The 19,004-nt window shown below is 43.4% G+C and overlaps 1 protein-coding gene across 8 annotated transcripts in view; it reads right to left on the bottom strand.

Moving 5' to 3' along the window:
* PDE1C (phosphodiesterase 1C) overlaps nucleotides 1–19,004 on the bottom strand; it is a 610,522-nt gene that overhangs the window by 587,058 nt on the left and 4,460 nt on the right. For 7 of the 8 annotated variants that reach the window (XM_029234327.1, XM_029234329.1, XM_029234331.1 and 4 more), the window contains exon 3: nucleotides 16,521–16,670. In XM_029234327.1, the coding sequence (XP_029090160.1) occupies nucleotides 16,521–16,670 (150 nt within the window). Of the gene's footprint in view, nucleotides 1–16,520; nucleotides 16,671–16,809; nucleotides 16,956–19,004 lie in introns of those variants that run through there. The other variant, XM_029234328.1, reaches the window with a different exon arrangement.

Genomic DNA, 19,004 nt, shown 5'->3' on the forward strand with positions numbered 1-19,004 from the left:
GCGAAGAGTAGCCCCCGCTCACTACAATTAGAGAAAGCCTCACGCAGCAACAAAGACCCAATGCAGCCAAAAAAAAATTAAAAATAAATTTAAAAAGAAAAGTGAGCATTTAAAAAAATATACGGAGCTGAGAAAACTAGGGGCTGAGATTTTTTAGAAACCTTCCCTGCTCATTTTTTTTTAATGGATAGGAAATTCACAAAACATACAATTAACCATATTAAAGTATACAGTTCAGTGGTATTTAGTATATTCACAACATTGTGCAACCACCAGCTCTCTCTAGTTTCAAAACGTTTTCATCACCCCATAAAAAACACCCCGTACCCATTAGGTAGTCACTCCCCATTCTCCCCTACTTCATCCCTGATAACTTCTAATCTCTACAGGTTTTCCCAAATCTATATTTGCTTATTCTGGATGTATCATATAAAAGAAGTCATACAATATGTGCCTTTTGTGCCTGGCTTCTTTTACTTCACATGATGTTTTCAAGGTTCATCCATGCTGCAGTATGTATCAATACTTCTTTCCTTTTCATGGCTGAATAATATTCCATTGTATGGATATACCATTAATTTTCTGTTCATCTATTGATGGGCATTTGGATTGTTTCCACCTTTTGGTTATTATGGATAATGCTCTATGAACATTCTTGTATAAATTTCTGTGAATCCCAACTGGTTTTTTTGGGGTATTTTTTTTGCGGTACACGAGCCTCTCACTGTTGTGGCCTCTCCCGTTGTGGAGCACAGGCTCCGGACGCGCAGGGTCAGTGGCCATGGCTCACAGGCCCAGCCGCTCTGCGGCATGTGGGATCTTCCCGGACCGGGGCATGAACCCGTGTCTCCTACATCGGCAGGCGGACTCCCAACCACTGTGCCACCAGGGAAGACCCCCAACTGTTTTTGATATACTTCTTTTCTCCTTCAGCTCATAGAGATCACTTGACTAGAACAACTTCCAAGAAACCCCCAGTAAGAAGAAATAAGATATTCTTAAGAAGGAAGGGATGTTCTTCTTTGTGGTTTTGTTTTCAGTTTGCTACATGATTTTATTGAAAATGTTTAGCATGGTATTGGAGGAACATTGTATTCCAAACAGACATGACAGTACCATTATTCCTGGATATTGTTAGCATATAATATAATCTAATATGAATACCTGTAAGTTGGTTGATATAATGTAAGTTTGGGTTCAATGACTTTTGCATGTTCATATTTTCCTGACTCCCTTATTTGGCTAGATAAAAGTTGAGTCTCTTTGCATTCAACAGAGTTAGATGTGACCAGAAAATGTGGTCGGTCTCACAGATTCTGGATCAGTAAGGAGCAAGAGATGGGGAAGCACTGAGACCTGCTGCTTACAATCTTTATCAACTGGGTTGGATTGCAACCCTCAAATCTCCGTAAAAATTTGGCCCCTGAGTATGCTAAATCTAGCCTAATTAATTCACAAATGTGTATAAAATACTTTAAAACACAAAAGTAAAAACAAAACAAAACAAAAAAACCACAAAAGTAGTGTTAAGTCATGATAGAACAATAAATTCAAGCCAGGGTCACTCCCTAACACCATATACAAAAATAAGCTCAAAATGGATTAAAAACCTAAATGTAAGGCCAGAAACTATCAAACTCTTAGAGGAAAACATAGGCAGAACACTCTATGACATAAATCACAGCAAGATCCGTTTTGACCCACCTCCTAGAGTAATGGAAATAAAAACAAAAATAAACAAATGGAACCTAATGAAACTTAAAAGCTTTTGCACAGCAAAGGAAACCATAAACAAGACCAAAAGACAGTCCTCAGAATGGGAGAAAATATTTGCAAATGAAGCAACTGACAAAGGATTAATCTCCAAAATTTATAAGCAGCTCATGCAGCTCAATAACAAAAAAACAAACAACCCAATCCAAAAATGGGCAGAAGACTTAAATAGACATTTCTCCAAAGAAGATATACAGACTGCCAACAAACACATGAAAGAATGCTCATCTTCATTAATCATTAGAGAAATGCAAATCAAAACTACAATGAGATATCATCTCACACCAATCAGAATGGCCATCATCAAAAAATCTAGAAACAATAAATGCTGGAGAGGGTGTGGAGAAAAGGGAACCCTCTTACACTGTTGGTGGGAATGTGAATTGGTACAGCCACTGTGGAGAACAGTATGGAGGTTCCTTAAAAAACTACAAATAGAACTACCATATGACCCAGCAATCCCACTACTGGGCATATACCCTGAGAAAACCATAATTCAAAAAGAGTCATGTACCAAAATGTTCATTGCAGCTCTATTTACAAGAGCCCAGAGATGGAAACAACCTAAGTGTCCATCATCAGATGAATGGATAAAGAAGACGTGGCACATATATACAATGGAATATTACTCAGCCATAAAAAGAAACGAAATTCAGCTATTTGTAATGAGGTGGATAGACCTAGAGTCTGTCATACAGAGTGAAGTAAGTCAGAAAGAGAAAGACAAATACCGTATGCTAACACATATATATGGAATTTAAGAAAAAAAAATGTCATGAAGAACCTAGGGGTAAGACAGGAATAAAGACACAGACCTAGTAGAGAATGGACTTGAGGATATGGGGAGGGGGAAGGGTAAGCTGTGAGAAAGCGAGAGAGTGGCATGGACATATATATACTAACAAACGTAAGGTAGATAGCTAGTGGGAAGCAGCCACATAGCACAGGGAGATCAGCTCGGTGCTTTGTGACCGCCTGGAGGGGTAGGATAGGGAGGGTGAGAGGGAGGGAGACGCAAGAGGGAAGAGATATGGGAACATATGTATATGTATAACTGATTCACTTAGTTATAAAGCAGAAACTAACACACCATTGTAAAGCAATTATACTCCAATAAAGATGTAATAAATAAATAAATAAATAAATTCAAGCCAGGGAAAGACAATACAGATTGTTAAGTCATATATTCTGTCTGAGGATCATTTTTTTTCCAAGTTCATAATTTATTGTACAAATTGAGTACCACATGATGAGTTAACATTAGCTTCCTCAGGCACAGGAACTTAGATGAGGTACATTTAGAACCTGTTTATGTTGCTTTCACAGCTGGAGGCTTTTCTCTTTTTTTTAGCATCTTTATTGGAGTATAATTGCTTTACAATGGTGTGTTAGTTTTTGCTTTATAACAAAGTGAATCAGCTATACATATACATATAGGAGGCTTTTTAAATATTCAATTGAAGGATAAGACCATCAAAGCAGTGAAATATTTTTTAACACCAGTAAAATGGAATTGGGCATCAGTTTTTGGACCTGCCATAATTTCAGCCTTGCAAAATGCCCAAATTCCACAGGCTGTATCCTTCAACATATGCAGCTACCCCTCCCAATGATCATTATTTTAAAACTAGTTCAGTATATTCTTAGACTCTAAATAATCTCAAAGCAAAACGTTTACCTCTAAATGAACTGGTTTTAGCCACACCAACATGTCTGTATTTGCATGTCAAGATGTCTTCATAAACAGGTCAAAAACTACATTTCCATTTCTTCAAGGAAAGAAATTCAAATGCAGAATTCATATATTTCTCAAAAATAATAACTATTACATAGCTTTTTTTGAAAGAAATATTTGGCTTTTGTGAGTTTTTTTTTTTTAATTAATTTATTTATTTGGCTGCCCCGGGTCTTAGTTGCAGCATGCGGGATCTTTTAGTTGTGGCATGTGCGATCTAGTTCCCCTACCAGGGATTGAACCTGGGCCACCTGCATTGGGAGCGAGGAGTCTTAGCCACTGGACCATGAGTGAAGTCCCTACATAGCTTTAAAACATGGTCCTTTTATCATGCTAAGTCAATTCTTTCTAGATATAAGTCGTTGTACTGTAATCGTTATCAGACTAAAATAAAGTTCTCATTCGAAAACTTTTTTTAAGGTGCAGTAAATTATACCAGTTCTGCCAAAATAACTTACTGTTATTTGCTAGCTTCAATTTTAACCTATTATATGAGTCTAAAACTCTAAATGCTATTCAAATCTGTTTGATCAATAGCTTTGATTTTCAACTCACAGAATTTAGATCAGAATGTATTCTCTCCCTTTTTTAAGATTCGGCAGAATGAAAGTTCCTAGCCTTTGTCTACCCAGGCAAATCCCCTCCTCTCTTTCTGATCTGAATTATTCAGGTTGGAGATCCAGCCAACCTGTATATAAAATTCAACCTTCTCTTCAGCTGTGTAGGCAGTATGGCTTCTCACTTAGGAAAAAGTTGTGAACTGCCAGCTTGTGAATAACAAAATCCACAGTGAGCTTTTCCCTACCATCACCCTTACTTTGGGCAATTCTTGAACATTTTCCTAATGAAACAATTAAGGCTTACTTATTAGTACTTTTTTCTTGACATTCTCCAACCTGTATTTTTCAGATAAAATCTGGTAGTTTAAACAATCATTTTCCTAAGAGACTTGCCACTTCATAATACAAAAAGCAAAAGCATATTTAATATGAACTAATCAGACACAGAAAGAAACAAAGAAAAGGGATAGTGTTTATGCATTTGGAGACACTCATAACAAAGTCATCTATTTCTTATATGAAAAAGCAAAATAAAGCATCAGACTGGATAAATTCTAATGGATTTTGATAGTCTTTATTTTGAGCAAAATCCACAACATAAAATTACAGAGGGAAAAAGGAAGGGTAGAAGCTAAAAATACAATGTAAATGAACAAAATGGAAGGATATATTAAAATGCATCTCAAAGAACTAGGACATACTGTACATCTTCCAACTTCCATTTGCAACTCACTAAGACAGTCAGAATTTGCTCATCAATTTGATGATGTTTAAAGCAAGTAGCTCTACTGATGTACATAACTGGAATTTTAAGATTTAGAAGTTCAAGTAAGTGTGAGTAGTTATCACATGCTTTAAGAAGTGTTAGTTTAAAAGTTATGATGGGGCTTCCCTGGTGGCACAATGGTTGAGAGTCCGCCTGCCGATGCAGGTGACACGGGTTCCTGCTCTGGTCCGGGAAGATCCCACATGCCGCGGAGCGGCTGGGCCCGTGAGCCATGGCCACTGAGCCTGCGCGTCCGGAGCCTGTGCTCCGCAACGGGAGAGGCCACAACAGTGAGAGGCCCACATACCACAAAAAAAAAAGAAAGTTACGATGATTTCCCAGTTGAATTAGAGGCAATTCATAAAACTGCATTTACTTATAATTACATCACACCTGATTTTTCTAATTCATATGAGAAAATAAATGAGTCATTGGCCATTTTTAGCTAAATAAAGTTTGGTTCAAATTAAGCAAAATAGCTAAACTGGTTTGACCCTGAAAGTCAACATTCAAGGTATTTCATGATTTCCTAATGGTCACTCAAAATAAAGGGCTAATTATTCAAATGTTCATAACGTGTAAACAAGTACACAAAGTGCTTTAATAGGAAGTTATCTTTCTTTTATTTTATTTTATTTATTTTTGGCTGTGTTGGGTCTTTGTTGCTGCGTGCAGACTTTCTCTAGTTGTGGCGAGCAGGGGCTACTCTTCGTTGCGGTGCACGGAGTTCTCATTGCGGTGGCTTCTCTTGTTGCAGAGCATGTGCTCTAGGTGTGCGGGCTTCAGTAGTTGTGGCTCACGGGCTCAGTAGTTGTGGCTCACGGGCTCTAGAGCGCAGGCTCAGTAGTTGTGGTACTCGGGCTTAGTTGCTCTGCGGCACGTGGGATCTTCCCGGACCAGGGCTGGAACCCATGTACCCTGCAGTGGCAGGTGCATTCTTAACCACTGCTCCACCAGGGAAGCCCGATAGGAAGTTATCTTTGACAACCTCAGAAATATGTAAACTCTGAATTTACACAAGGGGGGTTTATGTTACATAAGGAAATTATATTATTATATACAATTATATTATATGATCGTCGTCTCAAAGTACTGTAAGAGCAAAGGTAAAAGTTACGTGTCACAACAAGGGAAAATAACACAGACATTTCTTATTCAAGATAATTCAGTTAAAAACAAAACAGGGCTTCCCTGGTGGCGCAGTGGTTGAGAGTCTGCCTGCCAGTGCAGGGGACACGGGTTTGTGCCCCGGCCCGGGGAAGATCCCACATGCTGCAGAGCGGCTGGGCCTGTGAGCCATGGCCGCTGAGCCTGCACGTCCGGAGCCTGTGCTCCGGAAACAACAACAACAACAACAACAAAAAAAAAACACAAATGGTCTTCTATCCCCATTCATTCTCCTAAACCCATAAAAATATGTTCCAAGGCTTAATTTTTTTTTTTCTGGCCACGCCGTGCAGCTAGCAGGATCTTAGTTCTTGAACCTGAGCCGCAGCAGTGAAAGGGCCGAGTCCTAACCATTGGACCACCAGGGAATTCCCTTTTCCAAGGTTTAAAACAGAGATCTGATGCTTTAATATTCATCCTTCTGTTTTTTGGGTTTTTTTTGTGGTACACAGGCCTGTCACTGTTGTGGCCTCTCCCACTGCAGAGCACAGGCTCCGGACACACAGGCCCAGCGGCCATGGCTCACAGGCCCAGCCGCTCCGCGGCATGTGGGATCCTCCCGGACTGGGGCACAAACCCACGTCCCCCGCATCGGCAGGTGGACTCCCAACCACTGTGCACCAGGGAAGCCCCATCCTTCTGTTTTTTATTGAGTTCTAAAGTCAAAAAAATTTTTAAATTCAGAGTATAATTAGTAGTAGCAAAGAAAAGGACTACAACATAAAAAGAAAATGATCTGAGAATAATTTAGTACAGACGATAAAACCACTACATATGGAACTTTTCTGAGATTTCCTGAACCACTGTAATTTCCCCATATGTGTTACTTTGGCTGCTCCTTCCCTATGATTAGCAGGAAAACCTTTAAAACAAAAAAGGCCTGTGTGTTTATTTAGCCCCTGTACTAAGAGCCCTCGAGTTCAGGCACATCCTTGTGCTACTCCTGCCAGAGAGGATGTAGACCATATTACAGGAAATGTCACAGTGTTATGCAATGGGGTGGGGATTTCATTCTGTGCCCAGACAAGACCCCCATCAGAAAGGATCTCTTCTTGCCACAGAGAGTACAGCAGTAAAGCAGAGAAAGTTCACTGAGGTTGGGAACAGTCACCAGACGAAGCATCACATGGAGAGAGTGCTTCTCAGCAAAGCAAAAAGATAAGAGCCACTCCCAGAAAAGCAAAAACAGAACATCTCAGCATTTTGCAAAACAGATTAGAGGAAACAACCCTTAATAGAAATCAACTGATGAAAATCGCAGCAAACATGAACTTTTTGCAAACAACTGCAAAAGTAGAGTCAGAGGCCTTGATATGAGAATACTATCTACTGGGATTAATCCCAATAGAATGAGAAAAACATAGGACAAATGGAACAGGGGTGACAGATTCTGGATACTGAAGACTTGATCTGAACAAGATTATTCTTGTGGTTCATTGGTTGAGAGTTCTGTATTGATTAGCATACTTCCAGCAGCAAAACAACAATAAAATAGAAAATTCCAACCCAAATTAGCTTACATTATTATAAGGAATGCATTCCTTCCACTAAACTGCAAGACCAGAAGTAGGGTGGTTCTTTCTCCATTTCTTTGACCTCCTCCATGTCTTAGCTTCATTCTCAGACTGGCAAGGAGATAGCTACAGCAGGTGCCAGCCTCACACCCATACATAACAAAGCCCTGAGAAAGAAGAACAAACCATGCTCACCAGGCCAGAGAAAACCTTTAAACAGAAAGAATCATGTGCTTGAGGTAGGAGGTCATTGGTGTGATATGGAAAACTCCACCCAAGTTACAAGTGACCTCCTGGTCCAAGGGGATAATTACAAGGGGCATTGACAGCATCCACTACATTTCCCAGAACCCACTCCCCAGGCAGGCCCTCAATTTCCACACTTCAACCACAGTCTCTCCTCTCAGATGTTCCTGGTGTCCATTCTAACTAGATTTCATCTAGATTCAATCAGCAACAGGGGAGGCATGGCTTGGGCAAGCCCCCAGCAGTGGTTCTGGAAAGGATAAGACTCAACATGTACTGAGTACCTACTACAGGCCCAGTTCTGTACATATATTGTCTCATGGTGATGCTGAAAACAGCCCTATGTTTTTCACAATGTCCTCCCAATGCTATATATTGTACATATACATACACATCCCCATATACTTATATATACACATATACATATACACATACATATATATATGGAAACAGACCTGGAAAGGGTGGTAACTTGCTCCATCTCAAATGTCTAGGAATTGACACAGCCAAGACTCAAACCACGCATGGTTAACTCCAAAACCTCACACCCTTTCCTCCTAACACATGACAAGAAGCCAGTGCCTCTTCACCTCTCAGCACATTTCCCTTAGATCAAAAGACCCAAGTTTACATTCTTGGGAACTTCAGAAAGCCCCAGTCCTCCCAGAGCCAAAGGTAAAATAAACCTGATTGTTGGCCAGGATATCTTCTACTAATACTAACATATTAGTACCTAAACCCTGCCTACAGGTAAACCTCTCCTTAAGACACGTCCACGTAACACAAAGCCATTTTCATGTCAGGCCAGCTATTTTGCTGCTTTGGGTTTATATGAGGAGGGACTGATGTAGAACAAACCAGAGAAGAAACCTACTCGTGTTACCTCCCTCCAGGGGAACACTCTCCAGGGCTGGGGATTAAAAGAATTCAGTACTCATTAAGTGGAGAGACTTTGCCTACAGGACAAGCAAGCTTTAAAGAGTCCAGGTGACATATGTGGCCGTGCTTTCCAGCCTGGGGAGTGTGTTGCACCAAAGGAGTGGATAATTTTAGCAAGTTCACCTGCAGATGATCTCCCCAATGAGTCTCTGGAGAAGACTCCTCCTTCCCTCTCAAGGCAACATGAGCTGAGATTATTTTTTCAGCTCCTACAAGAGATTGGATCCCATATAAAATCCTTTGCCCCGCCCAAGAAGCTCTTAGCAACCATCACCTTGGTCTCGTGTTTCACCACTGGGCAATAATTCCATTGATTCATAGGCATTTAATGGGTATCTCCACTGCTCCCAGCCCTGTGAAAAGCAACAAGGATACGAACAAGGTCTAGTTGCCCTCAAAGAACATTGAGGAATGGAGGATTTGCATTTTTTCTGAGTATTAAATTAGACAACAAACGTGCAGACGCTGGCATTGTGTCTGGCACATATAGGCGCACGGTCAGTGTTGGTTTATTTTTTCTCATCATAGTCTTCAAAATACCTTTATGGGAATTCACTTGTTGATTTCTCAGAGCTTCCTCGAATCCAATTTGGAATGAGAGAATAAAAGCACATAAATAAGTACAGGAATCCTGTAAGTAGAAAGAGGCAGGCAGTATTAGCTTCATCTGTACTTGAGGAAACCGCAATCAGTTAGGCCATGGAGCAGCACAACGGGGAAGGGCACAGCTGAGGAGCCTGGGTTGAAATTCTAACCTTGTCACATCCCAGCCCAGACCTTGGGCATGAACTCTCTGCCTCAGTTTGCTCATGTGTAAAAGGGTTTGTGATGGTCAGTTGCATGTGTCAACTTGGCTAGGCTGTAGTGCCCCGCTATTTAATCAAACACTAATCTAGGTGTTGCTGTGAAGATATTTTGTAGATGTGACAAAGATATTTTGTAGATGTGACAGCTACAATCAATTGACTTTAAATGAGGGAGACTACTCTCAGTATTGTGGGCGGGTCTCATCCAATTAGGTGAACAGCCTTAGGAGCCAAAACTGAGCTTTCTCAGAGAAAGAAATTCTGTCTCTGGCAACATAGGCTCCTGCCCCAGCCTACTGATCTGCCCTACGGACCTAGGACTTGCCAGTTGTGTAAGCCAATTCCTTGAGGTAGGTAGGTAGGTAGGTAGGTAGGTAGATAGATAGATAGATAGATAGGTAGATAGATAGGTAGGTAGGTAGGTAGGTAGGTAGATAGATAGATAGGTAGATAGGTAGGTAGGTAGGTAGGTAGGTAGGTAGGTAGGTAGATAGACAGATAGATAGACAGATAGATAGATAGATAGATAGACAGATAGATAATGGATAGATAATAGATCTATAGAGATAGAGATACGGAGAGATCTCATATTGGTTCAGTTTCTCTGGAGAACCCTGACTGATACAGGGGACAATAATACATCCCCTCTCACTGGGTCATTGTGAGGAGCAGCGTGCTTAGGAGAGTGTCTTGACACAAAGCAAAAACCACACTAAATGTCACCTGCTCAAGATCACTTGGCTGATGGCCGTGAGCTAGGACAAGCCTGCAAGGGCAGGACGTTTACACCACACCCTCTAAACCATCTGCCAATGCGTAGAGAGTTGTGCCCACCTGTCCTGCCCTGCAGAACCACTTGAGTGAAAAGGTGAGCACACATTTCCCAAATTCCTGGCCACCTACTCTCTTAGTTGATTTACAAAATGGCTGGGTCGCCCTGCTTGAGTGATGGAGATCCTGACTAGAATCTGCATCTCATTCTTCCCTAAGGACTTCAGGGTTATTAATGGGATACCCTCAGGAATCCCCTCAAAGCTGAAACCTGGGTTTGGCTTTAAGCCACAGGTGGGGAGTTCACTTTTCTATCAAGTGTCATTGACCCATGAGGAATAATCAAAATCATAAAGATAAAAAGTAATTTATTAAGAATGGAGTTATTTTTAGCATTATCTTTTGGTTTCATCTTGCTTAGCCTAAGAAAAGAGACTGGGAAATGGTAAAGGGGGACTGAGAAGGAAACTGAATTTTGGAATTTGCCAAATTTGCACACAACAGAGCAAGTATTAGAAGGCAGATCCCCACTTCTCCTTTAAGTTCCATACTGGGCCCTCTTCCTTTCTGCCTCCTGTTCCATCTAAGCCTCTCCTCCTGGTCCCCCTGCACCCTTTAGCTCCTGCTGCAGACTGTCAGCCTTTTTCAAGGTACCAGGGGCCCAGAGGCAGATGAGGCATTACTACAACTAATCCTGTGCCTGCAGGGAAGAAATGGTACTTTTGAAATAAACTGGGAATGCATATCTCTAAGACACACATGGAGAAGTGCAGGTGCTCAGACACAAGCGATTTCGATCAGCTTCTGGGAGAGAGGGGGTAATTTTATCCAGTGTAACCCAAACATCACCATCCAGTCATGGAGATGGAGTGGCATAGCCAAGAGCTCTGAACCAGGTGTCAATGACCTAAGCACCGGTTCCAGCTCAGCCCCTAAGTCCCGTAGGCAAGTCAATGCCCCTCTCTGGACCTAGGTCTCCTCTTCTATAAGGTGCAGGACTGGGCATAGAGGTGCTGAAGCTCCTTTCCAACTCATCACACTCTGGATCCTGTGCTCTAAGAGACCACAGCTCTCAGTGCAAGCTTGTGTCATCTCCAAGCACCAGTCAGTAGGCCAGCAGGAGGCCAGGCTTCATTGGGTGAGGTCCTCACCTCTCGGAGTGGGGGGGGAGTCATCATTTGCTTTCCCAAATAAAGCAAGGGTGGGATAGAAGAAACTAGGCGTCCCTGAGGGTTCATTTGTGGTTCCCATCACTATGGAAATTTCCTGAAGCTTCTGTAATCTCCACCTGTGGTGATGTGAACACCCAATCTGGATCTGGGAGAACACCTGGGCCAAATTGCCCCACTGAGCATATCACGTCTTCCCCAGCCTTTTCTCACCCTCTTGCCCACACAGCCTGCATCTTCTCTGACTCAATTTTCTCCACTAATTAAATATCACACTTCCAGCTGCAATCACTAAGAGATGCTCTCCAGGCACTTCAGCAGAGGGAAAAGTAAGGTCCTTCCCATTTCTTACTACCCCCATGAGACGGTGACCATGAAGATGGCTAAAACCAATGACAAATAACAGGGCTGCTCTGAAGAAGTGTTAATGGGGCCCACGGCCCAAGAAGTTGCTATTAAGAGACAAAAGCAAATACTTAAAAGGAAGTAAACAGACTCCTTCCCAGAGATCAGGGGAAGCATGTGAGCCCATGACCCACATATCTATGATTCACCACACTCCATGGTCATGATCTTCTACTCTATTTCTCTATTTTATAGAAAATAGAGATCGGGGAAGCATGTGAGCCCATGACCCACATATCTATGATTCACCACACTCCATGGTCATGATCTTCTACTCTATTTCTCTATTTTATAGAAAATAGAGTGATCAATTATTTTGCAGGCATTCTGGTCGATGCCACAGTTCTTTTTGGAAGGCTGTGGCGTATAGATTCAAAAGTCAACCAGGATGTTACCAGCTGGTGTCCAATGATGAATGAAGAGGGATCCAGAATCGGACCCCATGTCAATACATACAGTTGGCCAAGTTAAAGCATTTCACATCTGTGAGACCCCTGCATCTTCAGAACACCTGTATAGAATGGGAAAGGCATGAGTTCTTCTCTTGGTTTAAAAGATGAGGAAACCAAGACCGAAAGAGGATAAATGGCCTGCCTGAGTTCACTCAGTGAATAAGTGATAGAGCTTCTACACCAGACCATGATTCCTCTCCATGTGGTTTCCACTCTGACAGTTTTCAGGTTCACTCTCATTGAAACAGAACAGAAAAGGAAGAGGCAGCAAGGAGAACAGGAAGCATCATAGCTTTAAAAGATTAGCCACAGTATCCAAAACCACTCGATTCCCATGGGACAAGAAGTCATGGGAAAATCCGCAGATGTGGGAACATGCCCTCAATTCCCAATGGCTACCAACACAGAACAGATTCCAAACACACGACAGCTGGCAGTGATGGAGTGGCTGTTGACAGGAGGGAAGAATGAGCATGCCTGGGCTTTGCAGACGTGACCTGTCACTTACGGTTAACCACCCCTTCTCCCCACTTGGACCTCAGGCCCTTGACTGATTTTCTCTTCCGCTGAAATGAAGACAACCAAAGGTGGAGAGTTGAGTACTGGAAGGAAACCCAAACATCCAATTCAACTCCTGTTTTATGGATGAGAAAACTGAAGTCCTAAAAAACAGAGGTGACTTGCCTGAGGTTACACAGCCACTTGGTGACAAACTCAGGTTTCCTGATTGCCTTTTCATGCCTCTTTCTGAGCTGTTCAGCTGCCCACTTTGCCTGCGTGTGACTGACACAGTCCTAGTGACACAGGACTCCTATCAAAGTGCTCAAGGGAAAAAGTCAGGCCCACAATGTATACAGAGTTTGGAGAGACAGCTCTTACATTCTCTTAGACACTCCCTTCCCTCCTCAGGACATGCACCCCTGGGGGCATGAGTTAGGATGAGTTTCCTAGGACCTTCACCTCTTGCTGATCCTCAGCTTCTTTCTGAAGCCACTTCCTCATACTTATGACTCTTTGTTCCCCTCTGATGAAATTCCAAGACCTCTGAAATCCCTCCCTTCAACCTGTATTGGTATTGGGTTGACCAAAAAGTTCATTTGGGTTTTCCATATTTCACCAGAAACATCCGAACGAACTCTTTGGCCGACCCAATATGTAGCCCCTCTCTTCCAAATGCATCAGATAAGCCTGAATGGGTCTGAACCTACAACCTCCAAAAGACTCCCCATCCTCCTTGTAAACTGGAGGGTACAAACAGATCCTTTAGAGAAGGGAATACCTTAACCCCACCATCCAGATGTTGCCAGGGCTCAGTTCTGAGCCAGATCCGATTTTCAGCAGTACTCTGTATTCCAGCTTCCCACTCCCACCACAAGCAGAACCCATTCCTCTCTCTCCATGTGCTCCAAAAGCTAACCTACTCATCACACTGTATCACAGCTAGGGAGATGTGTCTCCCAGCCAGGCAGTGAGTTTCCGGAAGGCAGACACAAAGTAGGTGCTCAGTAAATGACTGCATTATTCATGATAAACATGAATATTTTTAAATCTCCCTGTCTCTTTATTTTACTCCCTCTGCTAACCTTAAAGCTAACTGCTCTGCAAGTTCAGCCATTTTCCAAGTAATAAAGCCCACTTTCTCGGGCTTGTCTTAAAAGATAGCTTTACTGACACCACTTAGTTCAACAAATCACATGAACCCTTGTGCCCAGGCACTGAGCCTTGTGGTAGAAGATTCAAAGAGGACAAAGGGCTCAATTCTTGGGGGAAATGTTGTGGACTATGTGACAGCTTGAATTGTTGAAATGGAATTGCTGTGACAGGAAAACCATAAAAATTAGTTGATCCAGGGTCTCTTAAAAATAGTAGTAATGACTACTGCCATTTATTGAGCACTTACTATATGACTGAAAGCTATACTGGATGCTCTACATGTATTATCTTAGTTTTCACAACACTGAGAGGTAGTTATTTTTCCCAATTTACAAATGAGGGGTTGGAACCAGAGACATTAAGTAGCCGCCTAAACTCACACAACTAATAAATGATTGATTGGGACTAGAGTCGAGGTGAATCTGATTCTAGAGCCCATGTTTTCATCCACAACGTTATATACTTAGAGACAGTTTACAGCACCTCATGTAGAAAATATGAAGGAAAAGATTCCTCCTTTTCAAAAATAAGTGTAAAATAGTATGGACTCAACCCTCTACCTGCCCTTGTGGTGTGATCCCAAAGTAAGTACAGCAGAGTAGAAAACCAGAACCTGATTTGGAATGCAGGATCTGGGGAAAACGAAACACCCTTGGCTTCAGCAACTCTTAGCCTGTTCCACAGTGCCCTCTGGCGGCCAGCTGATGTCACGCATGATTTTTCTTAGGTTCAGGAACGAAATGTTTTAACAGCCTAAGATTCAGTCAGGGACAACCTTGAATAAAGTAGACGCAGTATTTACCAGCCATTCTCTGTTCCAGCCTCATGCCAAATGACCTCACACTCCTGTGACTGGAGCAGACAGAGAGCAGCACATTTGGACATCAGGCTGACCTGAGATCAACCGCCAGCTTCACCACTTAGCGATGTCAGTGAGTGGGAAGCACAGGGCACCAGGACCACGCTGGTCACCTAATCACCATTAATCCTTGCTTTCTATATTTCACTGACTCAGTATTTAGGTATGGATTATTTTTTCTTAATAGGTATAATTTTTATCTTTACAAAAGGAAAAACTCAATCTTGAAACTGACCCAGTAAAATAAAATGCACTCTTCCTTATCAGAATCTATATGTCCTTAGTCAAAGAGGTGAGACCTTTATCCATTTATTTTTTTAATGGGCATCACTGTTTTCAACGCTTATCATTAATATATTTTGGGGACTTCCCTGGGGGCGCAGTGGTTAAGAATCCACCCACCAATGCAAAGCCCTGGTCCAGGAAGATCCCACATGCCGCAGAGCAACTAAGCCCATGTGCCACAACTATTGAGCCTGCGCTCTAGAGCCTATGAGCCACAACTACTGAAGCCCGCATGCCTAGAGCCTGTGCTCCACAAGAGAAGCCACCACAACGAGAAGCCTGCACACCACAGCGAAGAGTAGCCCCCGCTCACCGCAACTAGAGAAAGCCCACGCGCACAGCAACGAAGACCCAACGCAGCCAGAAATAAATAAAATTTAAAATCTTTAAAAATAAAAAGATACAATATGAATTTCTTCCTCTGAGAAACCTCCCCCCCTCTGTATGCTGTACTTTTCCTCACACAATTCCTGTCTCTGCACCATTTCAAGATAGCATTTCAACATCTGTACTAATTAGGTAATCTGCAGAGAAACAGAGCCAAGGGTTTATGTACGGTAAGAGTTCTTGAAGGAGCTGGCTCACGTGGAGGTGCTAGTCCAACATCTGGCAGGTAGAGGCACAGTGAAGAATTGTAGGTCACCGGCCATACGGTGGCACAGGTCCCTGTTGCTCAGACTGAGACTACTATTCAGCTGGCAACAGTGGTGAATGCAGAAGCTCTCCTTATCACACCTAGTTTTCTACCTGGAAAAGCTGCATAATATTTACAACATGCTTTATCTCCAGCAGGATACTCAGAAGAGCAAGTTTAACATTATCTTTCCTACTTGGAGAGGTGAGATGGGAGGATCACCCCATGGATCCTCCTGCCTGCCTAAAGCCCCCTCCCCCATGTACTGAATGAAACGCTAGATGTCCACCTTCCAGACATTTTCAAGTCTTGCTTGTCATTCTTCCTCCAGAGTACTTTTCTGACTTGACCATAATAGGTCTGAGAACCTTTAGGCCTTGTCAAAACCCGTACAGGGACTAGGAGCACTAAGGCACCTCTGGCCTCACACACGAGGGGACTTTGGTTGGATTACTCTGTGACCCTGGGCCAGTCACTGACTGGGAGCCGCAGCGCCCTCATTTGGGGAGCAAGGATAGCAACAGTACCTAGCTCATGGGCTGCTGAGGTCAATGAGAGAACCTATTTCTAGCATTTAGCAGAGTAACTGGCATATAGCTAGAATTCGAATGTTTCCTATTAACCTGAACAACAAACACTGCCCCTTGCACTGCTACAGTCTCTCTGGTGTGAGCACACGGTGAGGAAAGGGCGGTAATGGACGCAGGTGTTAGAAACCTTCGGGCTTTGGCTCACAGGGAGGGTCCCTAATCCCACTGAACCTCTTTGGGGATTCAGATTCCTTACCTGCCCCAGGAATGGAGAATGGATTATAGACAGCATTCTGGTACCAGGGACTCAGGTGAAGCTGCTGGGCCACGGGGTGCACATAAAAGAAACGTCTGGAGTTACTGCCCTCAAAATGGTCGTTGTTTCCTGAAGAGTTCATTTCCCAGGCTGAAAAGCAGGTGTTTATAGTTAGGGAAGGACAGCCGCACTCTGCCCTGTAAAGTGCTGTAAAGGAAGAAAGTCGTCCCTGTCCCCCATCAGAACTGGGAGCCTGGGTGGAGGTCCCTTACCTTCTCTTCCCGCTCACCTGGGATGGGGACACGCGGAGGGGAGGCTGCCCTGCGTGCGTTTCAACCAGGAGAGCAGCGCCCAGAGGCCCGGGCCCGCGTCATGCTGAGCAAGTCTGGCTCCCCAGGCAGGAGCACCGTGGGGAGATGAGGCCTTGGAGGCACGGGGTACCTAGTGCGGGGCGCCAAATGCCAGGGGCCACGCCCCGCGTCTGCACTGGGAGACGCGGCCTAGGCCTCAGCTGCACCGCCCTTGTCCACAGCCTCTCCAGCCTGCCCCCCAGCCTCCACCCAGGCCGAACCCCTCCTCAGTCCAGGAGTCCAGGCCCCCGGCTCCACGTCTCCTACCACCCCCCTCCCCACAGGCCAGTCTGTTCCCGCGACCTCCACACCCTGTTTCAGTAGCTCTGGTGCACGGGCTCAGTAGTAGTGGCTCTCGGGCTCTAGAGCGCAGGCTCAGTAGTTGTGGTGCACAGGCTTAGTTGCTCCGCGGCACGTGGGATCTTCCTGGAGGGCTCGAACCCGTGTCCCCTGCATTTACAGGTGGATTCTTATCCACTGCACCACCAGGGAAGTCCCCATATTGTATCTTAAACATTCTTGGAATTCACAGGCTGAGCTGCTATATACCCCTGGTTTTTCTACACCCTTAAGGTTTACAATATTTTATTTGTCCTTTAGAGTTGTGGTTTAGGGAAATTAAAGGGGTAAGTGCTGGAAGTAGGAATAAGATTTGTACTTGGTTTTTCTTAATTGCAACATGACTCAGATTTTAGTGAGAAGAAATTTATAGGATGTATTGTCTTGTGAAACCTGGAATTCCAGGAGTGAAGCCACTTCCGGTGGGCTAGATGGGGATGAGATCCCTACAGGGTTTGTGTTCCTGTATGTTGTGATTGTCTGTTCACGTCTCTCCAATACTGGGGGTAGCAGTCTTCCCTGTACACCAATTGCTGTGAATGATCTGAGAAGAGTTTGTGATATATTAGCTTTTTTACTGTTTTGGGAATAAGTGACTTCCAAGCATCTTACACATCCAGAATGTCTACCACCTTTTAAATATTTAAGACATGGAGTACACAGTGCTGTAGAATTGAAAGAGAGGGCTGAATTATGGGGGACGGGGGGGTTGTATTTTTTGTTTTTGTTTTTGGCCACGACCTGAGGCTTGTGGGATCTTAGTTCTGCAACCAGGGATCAAACTCACGCCCTCGACAGTGAAAGTGCAGAGTCCTAACCACTGGACCACCACAGAATTCCCTGAATTATGTTCTTAAAAATGGGCTGATTTTAGTAAATATTTAACTTCTCTCTGCCTGTGTTCTCTTCTGAATAATAAGCTGAATTAGAGGAGTTTTTGCCATTGGCCAACGTCTCCCCGACACCCCGGGCCTGTCAACCACCATTCTACTTCTGTGATTCCACTTTTTCCATATATTTACATATAAGTGATCATACAGCATTTGCCTTTTTCTGTCCAACTGATTTTTCTTAGCAAAATGCCTCAAGGTCCATGTGTTGGCAGGATTCCCTTTGTAAAATGATTAGGCTTTGGTAGCAGTTTGGTAGCAGGGAAGGTAGGAAAAGAGGAGTTGCCTTATGTGGAAGAACCCGTCTATGGCAAGGTCCTTATTGGACCACCTACATCTTAATGAGATGATACCCTGAGAAACTAGATGATGAGGTGCTTTACGCCATCCTAAGAAATGTGGTCATTGTTCCTCGTTATCCTGACAGGCAATGATAAGCCATTCAAATACTGTAACTGAAGTGAGGATCACAGATTGTTCAGAAAGATTGTTCTGGAAGCAAAATGCATTACAGGCCTGTGAGATGTGTGGGAGATGGGTTAAGAAGGTTGTTAGTAGTTATTCATGTAAGGACTTGGGAGGACTTTAAGACCTTGGCTTTGGTAACAGAAGACTAAGTGGTAGTCCTGTGGTGGATCTGAACAGTTGTGGCTGTACAGGTGTGGTGTGTACTGGCTGAATGTTGTGACGAGCTGCAGGAGACAAAATAGCTAACTATTCCATTCTCTTTCTAGGTTTCACAAATGCAGTCTGTATTTTCCATATCCTGTGGTGCTCAGTGAGTATCCTAGCTTCCTCGTCCTTCAGTCCCCATTGCCCACTACTCTCAACCAAAGACCCATGGTTCCTATGTTTTATAACATGGCACAATTCCAACAATATGGTGGCTACTGGGAAGAAACAAA

The sequence above is a fragment of the Monodon monoceros genome, unplaced genomic scaffold (assembly GCF_005190385.1).
Source record: "Monodon monoceros isolate NGI ecotype Baffin Bay Population unplaced genomic scaffold, NGI_Narwhal_1 Super_Scaffold_2, whole genome shotgun sequence".
NCBI lineage: Eukaryota > Metazoa > Chordata > Mammalia > Artiodactyla > Monodontidae > Monodon > Monodon monoceros.